At 36.8% G+C, this 16,706-nt stretch overlaps 1 protein-coding gene across 5 annotated transcripts in view; it reads right to left on the bottom strand.

Annotated features, from left to right (window-relative positions):
- Positions 1 to 9,108: 9,108 nt before the first annotated feature.
- Positions 9,109 to 16,706, bottom strand: part of LOC131157715 (uncharacterized) — a 28,850-nt gene continuing 21,252 nt past the window's right edge. For all 5 annotated transcript variants that reach the window (XM_058112057.1, XM_058112056.1, XM_058112060.1 and 2 more), the window contains one exon: positions 9,109 to 9,700. In XM_058112057.1, the coding sequence (XP_057968040.1) occupies positions 9,494 to 9,700 (207 nt within the window). In that variant the 3' untranslated portion in view covers positions 9,109 to 9,493. The remainder of the gene's footprint in view (positions 9,701 to 16,706) is intronic.

Below are 16,706 nucleotides of genomic sequence, written 5' to 3'. Positions count from 1 at the left end.
AAGCAATATTAAATCTACTATAATAATAATTCAATTTAACAATGTTAGTTATGAACCATTGTACCTAACATTTCCAAGCAACGGTCATGCATCACTACTACTTGCATAGCTCTGAGTCATTACAATGACCATAATATCATTGTTCTTAAATTTAAGTCAAGAGGTCGTCCACAATAGACAAGGTTTCGAGATGCTTTAAACTCCCTTTTAAATAGCACTCACTACTTTTTAAATGGCAACCATTAAAAGAAAAAATTATATTAATTTTTTTTGAAATTCATATAAATTTAAATTAAAATGGATTTCTAAAATTGTAAAGTTCTCCCAAACCCAACCTGAAAATCATTGATTAACTTGCCCTAGAATGGAAGATCAAAGCAAGTTCCAAAAAAAAATTTGTCACCAGAACAAAATTTACTTTGTTTGCAAAATGAAGGATAGAAAAAAAGGGGGCGCATTTATAGAATGTAATGAGGCTCAAATATAAGTGTATAGAAGCATAACATTTTGTAAAGCCAAAATTGTTTTTATTCTAAAACTAATATTTATGCTATTGTGTTAACAAAAATGAATTAGTCTGATGTTTGGAGTAACCTTAGATTTGGATTTGCATTGAATTTGAATAAAAGATAATGTAGTTTTATATAAAAATTTGTCCATATCTATCCAAATCCAAATTCGAGGTCTGAAATCCATGCTCCAAGCGCAGCATAATATCTATTCATTTATAAACGATAAAATAAAATTAACTTGTGTCGTCCTTCACCTTAAAATAGCATTTACTTTTCTATGAATTGTTAAATTTATAAGCGCAAGTTATATGAGAGAAAACTAAAGGCTAGTTTAGTTGCGTAAAATAAATTTTATTTTTTATTTTAGTTTTTCAAATAATTACGAAGATGTTAGTTAATTTATCATTTTTACAACATTCGTAGGAAATAACTAAACAACCATAAACAATTTTGACATTATTTGCTTATGAAAATAATTTTATTTTTTATTTCTAATTTTTAAAATAATTACAAAAATACTACTTAATTCTCTAATTTTCTTAATTTATACAAAAAAAATTTAAAAAATATATTTACATTATTTTTCTATATTTTTAATACTTACTTTGCATATGGGAGCATGAAATTCGGATATTGAACTTTAACTTACGCAGGTTATTATTTTAAATTCACACAAATCCAAAAAGAAGTCTCAAAATTCATTAGTCTAAATATTACCTTATAGAAAATTTTGAAAAATTGAAAAACAAGTTGTATTTTTTGTGTAAAAATAATAAAAAAAATTATGTTGCACATTTAAATCAACCCTTTACGTTCTATCTTTAATAAAATCTTGAAAATTTAAAAGAAACTAATTTGTTTTAATTCCTTGAAAAACTAAAAATTAGAAAATTGAAGAAAAAAAAAACATTTTTCTCAACTAAATTGCTCTTAAGGTCTACCAAATCTTCCTTTAGGGACCAATCTTTCGTTATTATTTTTCCATTGATAGGATTAAACAATAAAAATTGGGAAAAAGACACTGACCTCTCCTTATGTTTGGTAAAAGGACATTCACCTCCCTTTAGGTTTCAAAAATCTTGGGGAGTTCCAAAAATCTTGGGGAACTCCCTTAATATTTAATAAAAAAAATCGCCTAACATTTGATTTTTAGGACACTTAACTCCTTTAAAAGACTTTTCTTCTTACAAAATATAAATCGAGGTTTGTATCATTTAAGCAAGCATTAGGAAAAGGTCCATAGAATTCTCAAATGTTGGGTTTGTGATTCATATTTTGAGTGGAACGCATGCACCGGGAAAGCATCTTGAAGCGAGGAACAAGAGAGAAGTTTGTAGGAAGGAAACTGTCGCCAGTTTACTCGACGGGTTGAGGGATAACCGTCGACAGTTTCACACTGAATACAAAGGAATTCTCTTGGCTTCAAACCGTTGATGGTTTGCCCTAAGCCGTCGATGGTTATATTCAGTATACATCATGGAATTCGAACGGAAGATCAGTAGATTGGGAGATTTCAGAAATTTTTCCTCTGGGGAATCGCTATAAAAGTGTTTTAGATATAGTTGAAGTCTTTTGTATGCATAGGATTAGTATTTAATCATTATTTTGTAACCCTAGTTTGATGAGCTTCTTGTAAGCTTCATTGTGATAGTGAAAAATAACTGTTGCTCCCGTGGACTTAGGCAAATTGTTGAACCACATAAATCTTGTGTCTTTGACCGTTGCTTTCATTTATTCTCATTGTAGAGTGATTTCTTATTCCGTATAATTCATCATTGAGTGATTGCATTGCTTCTTTTGTGATTATTTCATGAGTTTGTGTGAGGGCTTCCACTGCATGCACTCGGTATCAACAATTGGTATCAGAGCTATAGGTTCGAAATGACTGGGATTTCTTCTACAAGGTTTGATGTAGGTAAGTTTGGTGGAACAGGAAATTTCGGGCTTTGGAAGAGGAGAAGAACTTGCTAGTGCAGCAAGGTATGATGAAGGCACTACACGGAAAGAAACCGGAAGGCATGGATAACACGAATTGGAAGGACTTGGAAGTGAAAGTTGTGTCCACTATCAGGTTATGTCTGGCCAATGACATGTTGTATCACGTCATGGATGAGAAATCGCTGGCAGCAATTTGGCTGAAACTGGAGCGTTGGTACATGTTCAAGTCATTGACAAACAAGTGGTATCTTAAGCAAAAACTACATTGGCTTAAGATGGCATAGGATTCGAACTTGACTCGGTTCATCAACACATTCAATCAGATCATTAGTGATTTGAAGCGATTTGATGTGAAGTTCAAGGAAAAGGACAAAGCATTGATGCTATTGAATTCCCTACCTACGTTGCCTATATACGAGAATATGGTTACGACTCTGACATGGGGAAAGAAACCCTGGAGTAAGGGGATATCACGAGTGCATTGTTGGGGTTCCATCAAAAGAAGAAGGCCAACGATGAGAGTTCATAAGGTGAAGGGCTTGTGGTGAAAGGTAATCAGGATTATAAGAGATGCAAGTTCTGGAGCAGATCGAGTGGTAATAAAACTCAATCGCAGTCTAGGAGGAGGAATGACGTTTGTTGTTTAAAGTGCATGAAAATAAGGCACATAAAATCGGAGTGTCTAGAGTGGGAGAAGGAGAAATCAAAAACTCAAGAGGGTTCGTCAAAATATGCTAATGTAGTGAAAGAATGAGACTTAGGAAATAGTGATTGTGATATGTTTTCGATTTCATCAGGTTCAAAATGCCTCACGGATTCTTGGATCCTAGACTTAAAATGTTCTTTTCACATGATGCCCAACAAATTTTGGTTCACTACTTACAAATTGGTGAGTTCTGGGTCCATTCTTATGGGCAAAATTGTCGGAATGCGGGATATCAAAATCAAAATGTATGATGGTGTGGTAAGGACGTTATGTGGTGTAAAGTATGTGTAATGCCCCAACCTAGGTTTGCCAAGGAGCATTGCATCTCTCATCCTTCACCTGGACCAGACAATAGAAGGCAGTCCTTATCGGACTAATGACTGGCCCCACAGACCAACATGTGTCTTTTTCAGTGTATTTTGTCCTCACTCACACACTTCCTGAGAAAACTTCCCAGAAGGTCACCCATTCCAAGATTACTCCAAGCCAAGCACGCTTAACCATGGAGTTTTTATGGAAAGACTCCTAAAAAAGAAAGGTGCACCTTGTTTATATGGATAGTAATATCTAATCATTTTAAGTCTTTCTTTCACAGGGTATCACATTGATACCATTTTGGCGTTGTCACTTAACCTTATAGGCCTTGTGCCCGTGGTAACAACGGGTACCTATCAGAACACTCACAAAACACCCTACCCCACACGATAGGCCTACTCAGCAAGCCCATAAACGGAGAGTCTTACTTCGCTACAATCATTCATAAGCGTGAGTTCTCCAGGATCAGGGGTAACTACCCCTTTACTCTAATACCATTTTGTAATACCCCAACTTGGGTCTACGAGGGAGCACTGCATCTCTCCTTGTCTACCTAGATCAAAAAACAGGGGGGCGGGCCTTATCGGACTAATGATTGGCCCCACATACCAACACGTGTCTTTTTCAGTGTGTTTTGTCCTCGTTCACACACTTCTTGAGAAAACTTCCCAAAAGATCACCCATCCCAAGGCTACTCCAAGCCAAGCATGCTTAACCATGGAGTTCTTATGGGAAGGCTCCCTAAAAAAAAATGCACCTTGTTTATATGGGTAGTAACATCTAATCCTTTTAAACCTTTCTCCCATGGGGTATCACAGTATGTAATTGATCTACAGAAGAATGTGATATCGTTGGGCACTTTGGATTGTAATGGGTATAGTAACAAGTCTGAAAGTAGGACAATGAAGGTGTGTAAATGCGTCTTTATGGTGATGAAGGGGCAGAGGTTAGCAGGGAATCTCTACGCACCACTAGGTAACATAGTTGTAGGTGGAGCTGCAGCTGAAAATTATGAGTCAAAGAATATCATTTTGTGTAAAACAACCACGCACAAAATAGAGAGTATTCTTAACTACATTATTTTGGATGTTTGGGGACCGGTAAGGGTAGCATCACAGGCTGGGCATGTGTATTTCATGAGTTTATCACGAAAGGTTTGGGGGTACCTCATGCGGAACAAGTTGGAGATGTTTCACATGTTTAACTTGTGGCTGCGATGGAGAACCAGACCAGGATAGAGTTCCTCAAGTCAAACATTGGAGTTAAGTACGCTGGTGTTCAAGGAGTTTTATGAGCATGACATGTTATATGCAAGGCTTGCAAAGAACTTCTTGGTAAAGTCAACGAGTATGGCGTGTTTCTCGATTAATCAATTGCTAAGGGTATCACTAGATAGGAAAGTTGCATGAAAGGCTTGGATAGGTTATGCGGTAGACCACTTTGGTTTGAGAGTGTTCGGAGGTCCAACCATGCACGTTTCTAGTGAGGTGTAATCTAAGTTTGATGTTTTGTCTAGACGGTACATCTTTTTGGGGTATAAGAAAGATGGGTTCAAGCTATGTAAACATAGTTGTAGATGGAGCTGCAGTTGAAAGTTCAGAGTCAAATAATACCGTTTTGTGTAAAACAACCACACAAAACGGAGAGTATTCTTAACTACATTGTTTTCGATGTTTGGTGACCGGTGAGGGTAGCATCATTGGTTAGGCAGGGGTATTTCGTGAGTTTGTCACGAAAGGTCTAGGGGTACCTCATGCGAAACAAGTTGGAGATGTTTCCCAAGTTTAACTTGTGGTTGCGGTGGAGTACCAGATCGGGAGAGAGTTCCTCAGGTCAAACATTGGAGTTAAGTACGCTGGTGTTCAAGGAGTTTTGTGAGCATGACATGTTATATGCAGGGCTTGCAAGCAACTTCTTAGTAAAGTTAGAGAGTATGACGTGTTTCTCGATTAATCGATCGCTAAGGGTATCACTAGATAGGAGAGTTGCAGGAGAGGCTTAGACAGGTCATGCGGAAGAACACTTTGGTTTGAAAGTGTTCAGAGGTCCAACCATGCACTTTTCTAGTGAGGTGTGATCTAAGTTTGGTGCTTTGTCTAGATGGTATACCTTTCTGGGGTATAAGAAAGATGGGTTCAAGTTGTGTAATCCAATGGCAAATAGGGTGGTGATCAGTGGAGACATGGTTTTTGGTGTTAAATCCATGGTGCAACGCATTCAAGTAGATGAAGAGAAACGGGTGCTAGAAAACTACAGCGGCAACAAGCATATTATACAGATGGAGTTGGAGACTCAGGGCAGAAGTGCAGGGAGTTCCAGCTCAAGAGACTTACAGTATCACAGTATAAAAGGTAGTAGAAAGGAAATTGTGGTGTAGGTGGAGTTACAAACTCAAGGTAGAGATAACATTGGTTATAATGTAGAGAGTTCAAGCTCAAGATATTAACAGGATCACAATGGGCCTAGATGCATTATCAGGCCACCGCCTAGGTATAAATTTTATGATCTAATGTCATATGTATTTATTTTTACCAAGAAGGATCCTACTACTTTTCAGGAGGTAGTACACAACCAAGAGAAGGGTAGGTGGATAGGTGCCATAGTGGAGGAAATGGAGTCATTGTATAAAAATCAAATGAGGGGGTTAGTGGAGCTCCCAGAGGGGAGAGGGAGATAGGATGCAAATGGGCAATTATTCTGTTGTTTTATGTGAGTGACATACCAATTGCTAGGAAGGTTCCGACTGAGGTAGATCAGTTGGAGACTCTATTGGGAAAAGAAGTTGACATGAAGGTTTTGAATGTTGTCAAAAAATATACTTGGGTTAGAGATTCACAAGGAGAAAGTTGCAAGGAGATTGGGATTATCTCAGGATGGTTGTGTGAACAAAACTGCAAGGATATTGTGGTTATCTCAATGTGGTTTTGTGGTGTAGGTGTTGGAGAAGTTTAATGTAGTTAATGTTAAATCAGTCACAAGTATACCATTGGTGATTCAATGTAAACAATCTACCACTCAGTACTCAAGGACAGACGGTGATGTTTAGGACATGTCAAAGGTTTCCTGCGCCAGTACAGTGGGGTACTTCGGCGAGCAATAGATTGATCCGTCAGTTGTGAGATTCATGGATGTAGACTACACAAGGAACTTGGATGACAGGAGGCATACAACGAGGTATGTTGTGGGAAGGCCTAATTGTTGAAAGTCTAGGGTACAGTCTCAAGTAGCACTAGTTACAACTGGATCGGAGTACTTGGCAATGGCTAAGGCTGCCAAGGTAGCTTTGTGATTTAAAGGATCGTTCAAGGAGCTAGGTGTACAGTTAGGTGGAGTTCCTGTTACCACGAACAAGTTCAAGCATCGCTTGAACTTGGTTTACATCTCCAGTTGTTAAATGGGAGGATGTCCCAATCTACTGACCCAGGAGTAGCAGCGAAGTTATGCTTTCGGATTTCTCCTAAGTGGTAAATATTTGTCAAGGTAGATATTATTGGGTTTGTGACTCATATTTTGAGTAGAACGAATGCACTAGGAAAGCATCGTGAAGCGAGGAACAAGAGAGAAGTTTCCAGGAAGGAAACCGTCGCCGGTTTTACCCAATGGTTTGAGGGATAACCGTCGATGGTTTGAGTGTAACCATCGACAGTTTCAAGCAGAATGCAAAGGAATTTTCTCGGCTTCAAACCGTCTATGGTTTGCCCCAAACTATCAACGGTTACATTCAGTGTATGTCACAGAATTCGAATAGAAGATCAGTAGATTGGGAGAATTCGAAGGGTTTTCCTTTGAGGAATCACTACAGAAGTATTTTAGATATAGTAGAAGTCTTATGTACACATAAGGTTAGTATTTAATTATTATTTTGTAACCCTAGTTTGATGAGCTTCTTGTAAGCTTCATTGTGATAGTGAAAAACAGTCATTGCTCTCGTGAATGTATGCTAATTGCCGAACCACGTAAATCTTGTGTGTTTGATTGTTGCTTTCATTTATTCTCATTGCTGAGTGATTGCTTATTTTGTATAGTTCATCATTGAGTGATTGCATTACTTGTTTTGTAATTGTTTTGTGAGTTTGTGTAGGGCTTCAACTGTGCCCACTCGACAACAACATCAAAAGTTCAAGAAAGGTCCCTAAGATGTTTTAAACTTATAAGGGAGGAGTCTTTTAGTCAAACCTCACCATAGGTCAATATCTTTTATCCTTAAAAATTTTATAATTCTAAAAACTATATGTTCATAAAAAAGAGGCCTAACAAATAATAGAAGACATACTTCTACCTCATTTTCATTTCATGAACTACATGTTTATCCGGTTTTCATTTTGGGTACTAAACATCCGCGCATTAGATTTTATTTAGATATCTAGTACTTATTTGATGACAATACCAGTGATGGCAAAACTTTTGATATCTATGTTGAAAATATTAAAGAAATGAAAGGAAAATATCAAAGAATTCACATTTTCATGTTTTGTTATCGAGAGAGAATGAAAAATATACCAAATTCATGAACTAAATATTGATTTTACACATCATTAATATTTCATTTTTCTTTATTATTAATCATATAAAAATAAACTTTCATTTTTTATAAAATTTAATATTGAAAGAAAATATAATAGAAATTGAGTTTCCTCTTTACTTTCCTTTCCTTTTCTTTGACCTAAACAGACCGCTCAGGTCCATTTAATTTTTAGTTTTTTTAAAAATATTATAATTTTTTTTTTTGTTTATTTCTAATTTTTTTAAATTTCATATTAAAAAGATAGGAAATAAAGAATTTATTTAAACGTGCATAATCATTTTTTATTATATATCTTTAGATTTTAAAATAATCACAAAAAAGACAACTTGTTTCCTAATTTTCTAAGTTTTATATAAAATACTATTTAAAATCATAAATTTGAGGGTTTAAATTTAGATTTACATCGATTTAGAAAAATAAAAAAAATAAAAGGTTTTATATATAATCTACACAAATTAAAGTCGAAGGCCCTAATCCTATGCTGTATATGTAAAGTAAGAGTTGGAAATGTAAAAAAAATAAATAAATAAATAAATAAAGATTCCAACTTTTCTATATAAATTTAAAAATTTGAAAAACAAGATAATATTTTTATAGTTATTTAAAAAATTTTAAAAAAAATTTACAAGCAAATAGTATCAAAGCTATTTGTTGTTATTCATTTATTTCATACAAATGTTATAAAATTAAATAATTAACTATTTTTTGTAATTTATTAAAAAATAAAAATAAAAAATGAAATTAAATTTTTTGTCAAAAAACCAACTCAAAAGAGATGGAGAGGCAAATGAATGACACATAAAATACCTCACAGCCTAAACTCAGGGAGCCTCTGGCTGCAAAACACAACCTAAGCAAACTTGGGCCAATGCCCCACACCAAAAGAATGCACATACAAAATAGTTTAGAGACAAATGTTTTGAGACTTGCTTGTGGACTAATGGTGTTTGAGAACATAAAATTTTAAATTTAAATTTGTGTAAACTTGCACTGAATTTAATTGAGTTTTATTCTCAATTTTGTTTTAATTCATCCAAATTCAAAGAGAAGTTTTGAACTTCACACTCCCAAACACATACTGAAGGGAGAAGAAAAGACAAAAGAAAAAGAAATGGCTTATCAACTAAAATTGGCAATTAACTAGGCCAAAGGTTCCCAATTGTAAGCCTTTAAGCTGAGTTAAAACATATTTTTACATCATCCAAATACTGCTAAATAAGGTTCAGCAGTACTCCCCTTCCAAGCCTTGAAAGTGACATCTCTCATTCATAGCATCCAAAAATTGGGGGACATTGAAGAAGAGGGTATCCACATACAGAACTATAAACAGATGGAACAAGTTCTACCCTGGAAGAGAAAAACAGCGGTAAGCAGAAGAAGCTATGGAGCTAGATGGGCACTTTCAATTTGTACCCCGTTTTGGTTCCTTAATTATTACACAACTGCATAGAGAAAAAGAACTACTGAGTTGGAAATATGAAAATTTAGAGAATATTATCAGCGACGCCTAGAGAGGAAGAACTCATAATCAGGGTGTCTGTTCACAGAAGTCAGCTTTCCCTTGCTAACGGCAGCTCTTGCCATAAGAGATGCCGTGTGCTCAAGAGTTCTGAGCCGTTCTTTCAAAATTTTAGAAGGGCCTAAGCTCGGTATTTCTGCTGGCTGGCTCACCGCAGACTGCTTCAACTGGAACCAGCATTCACCCTGTTCAAACATTTTATACACATGTTAAACCCTATAAATTTTGGATTTTGAGAAAGCACATACTGCCTGAAACATTAGCACAATAACAGTATTGATGTCATGCATTTGTGAACTTTTAGCACATCCAAATGTGAAAGCTGGAAGAAAACAGCTGTTGCTATATTTTGGAAACCAGAGAAGCTGAATATGAAGTAGTGCTCTTAATGAGAGGCAAATGTATGTGCGCGTATAGAGAATAGGAAACCCATGGATCGTGCATACGTGCCCGACCCTTTTCATGGCTGGGGTAGTCATGACATCGAGAATAATGCTGTGGCAATGATTTTCTCTGAAACCAAGACATGAAATATTCAGAGAGTCGAAATGTATTACTAAAAGAACAGGGGTGAAACGTTGCCAAAGATTTAGCGTAAGTCGCAACACTAAAGCCACAAGATGTCACACAAGAGAGAACCAATGTTATGATTAATAAAAAAAAAAAACAGTTTTTATCAGAGGACAAGGGAAGATCTCTCTTTATGACAGAGAGAACCAACCATGGTACTTTGTTCATCTCTCTTTCACAGGAGGAAAGACGATGGACATCGAGGGAGCTGTGTTTCTTTCTCTTATCAAAAACAGCAAGCCCATGGGTGAAGATCCTTAGGAAAGCCAGCCATTTTGTCATTTTATGATTTAGAGCAAACATTTCTGGATGTTTTGCATCAGTGGAGAAGATTCCAATCAAGCATGCAATTCAAATTATCTGTGTAACAGATGGAAAGGAGGCATCAGTGTGGAAGAAGTTTTGGGAAGCAACTATGGGGGCAGTAAAGAGTTGAAATCCAAAGGCTTCCAAAGAGCGATGCACTATATTGAGGCTCTATGGATGTAGGCCTAGATCACAAGCAGAAGCAACAGGATTTCATAGGTTGCAGCCAGTTCCCGAACAGAAGTGCATCGTCTTGATTGCAGCTCTATGTATGTAGACCAGGATCACAAGCAGAAGCAACAGGATCACAGGTTGCTGTTGGTTTTGAGAGAATTGAAGTTCCACACCTCACCAGCAATACTGGAGAAACTCCACTGAGATTGATCAAGAAATAAAAGGTTTTGGCAAAGGAAGGTCTCTGACTAGGATGAGTGTGATGCAAATCGATCAGGAAGATCTTATTTGGGCCAGTATTGGAAGGGCCCAGGATAATCTATTAGCCCGACCCAATGATACGAAGGCTTTTATGGAATGAGTGGGGAGAGCAGGTTGTGCGGTGAGGAAGAGAACAACTCATTTTCCTCACAGTATTAAGGAGTTACTGATTGAGCAATTGCGAAGGAAAGGGCGTGTTTTCAGATTTTAAAAAGGAAGCTGAGGCCCCATCCTCTGATTTCGGGGAAGGTTTCGAGATGGAGGCTGCAGATATTTCTAGAGGCTTCGGAATCAGACAAATGCGACTAGAGAGGTATAGGTACAGATGACATGCCAATTTGAGAAGAACTTAGCCAAAAACCATTTGGGGTTAAATTCCACACTTTAGCAATTTCCTGACAATTCCACTGTCCCTATTTCCACTCCAAATTTTGAGACAAGGAGTTTTGAAATTGATCAACAGGAGGCCCAACACATATAATGAAATTTCAGAAGGTACTCTTCTCCCAACTTTGTCGTTACCTCATACAAACTTTGAATCACCTGCACACCATAGGGGGTAAATAAATGGGGGCACTTTCAAAAGAGTGGACCTTTTAGATGATGTGAGGGGTAACCAGGCCACTTAGGATTTCCCACATGAGTTTGATATTAGTTTGGTGGATCCTTGCAGAGAGAAAGTTAGGCTGAGGTGATGGAACCTGGGAACAGGAAAAAAGTGAAAAATTAAAAAAGGGGGGTGGGGGGGAAGTTGGATAGGTTAGCTTCTTTGGTTAACTATGACAAAGGAGGCAGTTCCTAGGTGGTTATTAGTAGTGTCAAATGGGGCTTTTTTGTTGGAAAATGTCTGGATTAGGGGGAGGTAGTAAGAGAAGAGTGATAAAGTAGATAGTTAACAAGGATAGTCCTGATATCTTGTTTTTGCTGGGCTATGTTAGGAGTAGGCATTTTTTTCTATTAGGAGCATTCGGGACTTTAGGAGTAGAGATTGGTATTTCCCCCTTCATCTCGCACATCTGGGCACCAAATTGAGGTGCAGGACACGAGGGTTGCTTCTATCACAAATTGTCTAGTAGGGCCTTTCTTTCTATTGGTTTTGCTGGAGCTTAAGCTTTCAGAGAGTGGTTTATGGGCCAACTTTGTCTTTCCTTGCCGAATTCTCTTTTTTGATGAATTAGTCAGTGTCTCTGGCCTTTGCAATCTGCCTTGGAATGTAGAAGGGAATTTGAAGCTCTAAAGATATTACAGGGGTCATGGGTCACCAGCAGTATAAGGAGGTTTAATATTCATGAGTGCTGGTTCAAATATGCTCCTTTGAGTTGAGGTAGTTTTACACGGATGGCGTCATGAGATGGACAAGCCTCTTCCTTTATTGACAATCATGTTTACCAATGTGTGGAAGAGGTTTTTCCAAATGTTGTGCAATAGACCCTTGCCAGGCTTGTCTTTGATCATTGCTATGTGCTTTTAAATTCAAATCTTGTGCAGTGGTGTCCCACCCTTTTTAGATTTGAGGGCATGTGAATGACACGCACTCCTCCTTTTGGTGAGTGTGAGTGTTGTTAGGGAGAGTGTCAGGTCCATGGCTGGGACAGCATTAAATTGATGAAAAAGTAGTTGAAGTTTGTTAAAATCAAGTTGAAGAAATGGAATAAAGAGGCGTCCTAGAATGTCAAAGAGAGTATTTTTTCCCTTGGAAAAAAGAAAACTGTATTTTTTTTTTTTTCCCTGAAATTGTTGGTTGGATAGTCTGGAGGAATGTGGGTAATTAGGTGAGGATAGGGCCAGAAGGGTTATTCTTTCTAATGATTTGGGTATGCTATTTAGTGCCAGAAGTCAAGGATGAAGTGGGCAAGGGAGGCGCCTATAGTTTGGGATGATTTCAAATAATGGCTAGCGGGGGGCCAAAAAAGGATTTATCAAGGAATTAGAACTAGATTCAAGGAGCTTTGTGGGGGATCATAAACAGATTGGGGGATTGCCTGAATAGATTGATGTTCGAGGGTTTTGATTGGAGTCCCATTGGGGCAAGCTCTGCTTAGTGGATTGAGCTGCTTTTCAAAGTTGAAGAAATTAAAAAAAAAAAAAGACGACGGCTGCAATGAGTAGGGAGAAAGATCCACGTCCTGGTGGTTACAAGATCGCTTTTTCAGGATAGATGAGAGTTTTTGCAAAAGGGGAATAGAAGGTTTCTTGAGAAATTTCACTGTAATGGGGTTGTGGAAAATAGTGTGAATTCTACTTTTTTTAGCCATAATCCCGAAGGAGGAGAGTTCCAAGAGGACAAGGGACTTCACGAATATTGTTGGTTTTTTGAGTCCGATCTCTGTTTTGATGCTAACGAAACACCAGTATCTTATGTGTGTATTTAGTATGTGAACAGGCTTAAATTTCAGCACACATAAGGAAAGGAAAAATGAAAGCCAGAATAGAACTTAAAAGCTCACATCATCTGGCGTATTCCAAGAAGGCAGTAGAGTAAATATGAAGAAGAAGACTTATGTTTTTAATTTGTAATGTATTTTGTTTTACATTTGACCTGTAATAATACATAGCCTGCATGATGTGAATGATAAGCTTAGATGACCATAGATTAATCGTAGGGAATCGAACAAAGGCCATAGATCGACCCTAGGACACAATACCCTTAATCTAATTCACAAGGGTTTCAAAAAGAATTTAGGATCAAAAATGGGGCAAGAATGCGGTCGACCGACGCTAGGTTTTTGGGCTTAATTAAAAGCCTCGGTTGACCAACCATCACAAGGTCATTTGACCTTGGCCAACCGAACTAAGAAAGTTGACCAAAGTCAAAGATTTAGTCGACCGAACCCTTAGAAGTATAAGTGCCTAGGTCGACCGAACCAACCAAGAGTCAACATATTGACTTCGTTCGGTCGACCGTTCTGAAATGAACGTGTCCTCCATGGTCGACCGAACTGACACGTGTCTGACCCCCAACTACTTGGTCGACCGAACGCATAGTTCAAAGTGGCCACGGTCGACCGAACCTCATGAACGGTCAACCGAACCTCAACCATGGTCGACCAAACCTACGAAGGGTTCAAAATCGCCCTTGGACGGTCGACCAAAACCTTAGTTCAAAAATGTCACGATCAACCGAACTTAGTGATATGGTCGACCGAACCTTGAATATGGTCAAACGAACCTCTCAGGTTGACAAAATTTTTACCGCAATTAAAAAGGGTTATTTTTCATTAAACCTAATTAAACATTTTCAAAAATAATCTTTGTGTCCCCAACGGTCATATTTTCACTCATATTGGGCATTTGTTTTTACAGATCATATTGTTTTACTCTCATCTTGCATTCATTTTTCAAATCATATCTTTAGAGAGTAAATCCATAGTTTTCTCCCACATACTTCATTTGATAACTATTCTTGAGAGTTAATATTATTTGCTTGTGAATCTTGCCCATCCATTACAAGATTCAGAAGCTCATTTGTTTGTGCTTGCAAAAATATTTTTGAGCCATAAACCCTACATTCTCCAGCACCTTATTGAGAAAAATATTATTGGAGAAATTTCTTGTTTGGGCATAAAATCTTTGAACACTCATCATACACATTTTTTTTACACAAAGATTATATTGAGAAAAAAAACCATACTCACACTGAGCTTATATTCTCATCATATGTGAGTGCATTAATTGATTGTGTGAAGTGGTATATATCTGCTTAGTGTAAGAAGCATTTGTTTGTACACAAAAATTATTTGAATATTTGTCATATTCCCGATGTGTGGTCGGAAGAGGGAGACTAGCCCTGTGAATAGTCCCGAACTGGTTCAGACCCGGTTAAGAGAACTAGGTGCACCAACCTGTAAGGTGTTGTAAAAGGTGTTGTTCCACCCGTGAAGTAAGCAACTAGTGGAATCCTCTTACTTGTGAGCTAAGGCGGGGACGTAGGCAGTATTGGCCGAACCCCGATAACATATCGTATGTCTACTATTAATTTCCAGCACTTTATATTCCTGCACATGTTATATTCAATATATTGTGAATGTTGTGTATGATTTAATTTCCGCATATTACTTTTATCTGCACAATTGGTACATGCTTAGAAAGACTCCAAGTAGTGAATTACTGATATCTGGTTTAACCTAAGAAAAAGTTTTAAAATTTCAATTCACCCACCACCCCCTCTCTTGGGAATACACCAATTCGAACAATTGGTATCAAAACCTCGTGGCATTGACTTAAACGTTTTTGCTAAAGATCGGGATGGCTCACATTGGTGTATCCCCATTCGAAGAGGGACAGTTACCTACTAGCCCTCCATTGTTTTGTGGTGTAAACTACACCCACTGGAAAATTAGAATTAGCGTTTTTATAAAATCAATGGATTGAAGGGCTTGATAGGTGATTGTTGGAGGAACTTGTATGCAAACGAATGAAAATGATACTACTTTAGTGCATGCAAATTCATATGCCATGGAGATTTTATATTGTGCTTTAGAATCTAACATTTTTCATGAAATCATAGCTTGCACGAGTGCAAAGGAAATCTAGGATGAACTCGAAAGAAAATATGGAAAAACCCGGGAGAATGAGACCACCACTCAGGAAGTGATAAATGATAGGGAAATTGCATTAACAGAAAAAGAGGTATATGATTTTAACTCAAGCTTAAATGATGATTCTTACATTAAATGTTGTGATATGTCAAATGTTGAGTCATCTGTTGAATATCATGATAATTTTGTTAATGATGCATGTGATGATTCTTATGCTGAATGTTGTGTTGTGTCATATGATGAATCATCTAATATTCCCCGTGATAATACTATTAACATTGCATGCAATGATTCATATAATAACTATGATATATCTTATGATGAATCATGTGCTAAATTGATAAATGAAAGCATGTCTTCGTATGAAAAGCTAGATTAGACTTTATTTAAAATGAATAAATTTCTAGCAAAGTTATCTACGTAGAAATCATTACTGAAAAACGAGACTAAAAGGATAGCAAAGCAATTAGATGAATTAAAAGATTATCATGCTATTCTTGAAAAGAAAAAGATTGAGAAGATTTTGAAAATCATCTGCTTAGAGAAAGAGATAAATGATTATTCTAGAGGTATAATCAAAGCTGAAAATGAAAATAATAATCATAACGAACCCTTCGCAGTTAAAATGAAAAATATTTTCAAAAAGGGTTCATGTTCTGTCTATCAAACCCACAGACATAAGAATTTTCATGCCTCATCTGGAGAAAACAGAACAAGTAAGCAAATTCCTTCACATGCATAAAAAGCTTGCTTATCTTGTATAAGAAAAGGGCACGTTTGGTTAATTGTCTACTTAGATGTGCCAGAGGCTTAGACAAAGAAATGATATGGGTTATCATGAAGGCGAACCCCGTAGGACCTAAGGAAAAATGGATTTAAATTAATAATACTTAATTATTTAATTCTTTCTCAGTTCCTAGGTTTAAGGGTTGTGATGACTATAGGCTCAGGAAGCGGTGCGTGCATAAAATTTCAAATCTTAGTATATGCCTTCATTACACACTATTTGTATACTAAGAACTTCAAATGAAATCATACCAATACGAAATTTCAAGAAATTTATCCAATTAACCTAATACATTTACATCTTAATGATTGGGTAAAATATGAAAATATTGGTCAAAGTATGTCAAAGTAAAATCCACTTCCAAATGGACAAGGCATGTTTGCCTCGTAATTTATTTTAAATGCTTAACACATATTTAATTATGAACATCCTAAGTTAAGTATATTATGTCCATTGCACATGTTTGGGCCATAGAGAATCATTTAACCGTAAGCTTATTCCTGAGCACAAAAGCCAAATTAAAGTTTTGTCATCACTCTAGGCTTAAGCACTAAT

The sequence above is a fragment of the Malania oleifera genome, chromosome 6 (genome assembly GCF_029873635.1).
Source record: "Malania oleifera isolate guangnan ecotype guangnan chromosome 6, ASM2987363v1, whole genome shotgun sequence".
Lineage (NCBI taxonomy): Eukaryota > Viridiplantae > Streptophyta > Magnoliopsida > Santalales > Ximeniaceae > Malania > Malania oleifera.
This window is presented reverse-complemented; position numbering and strand designations above follow the sequence as displayed.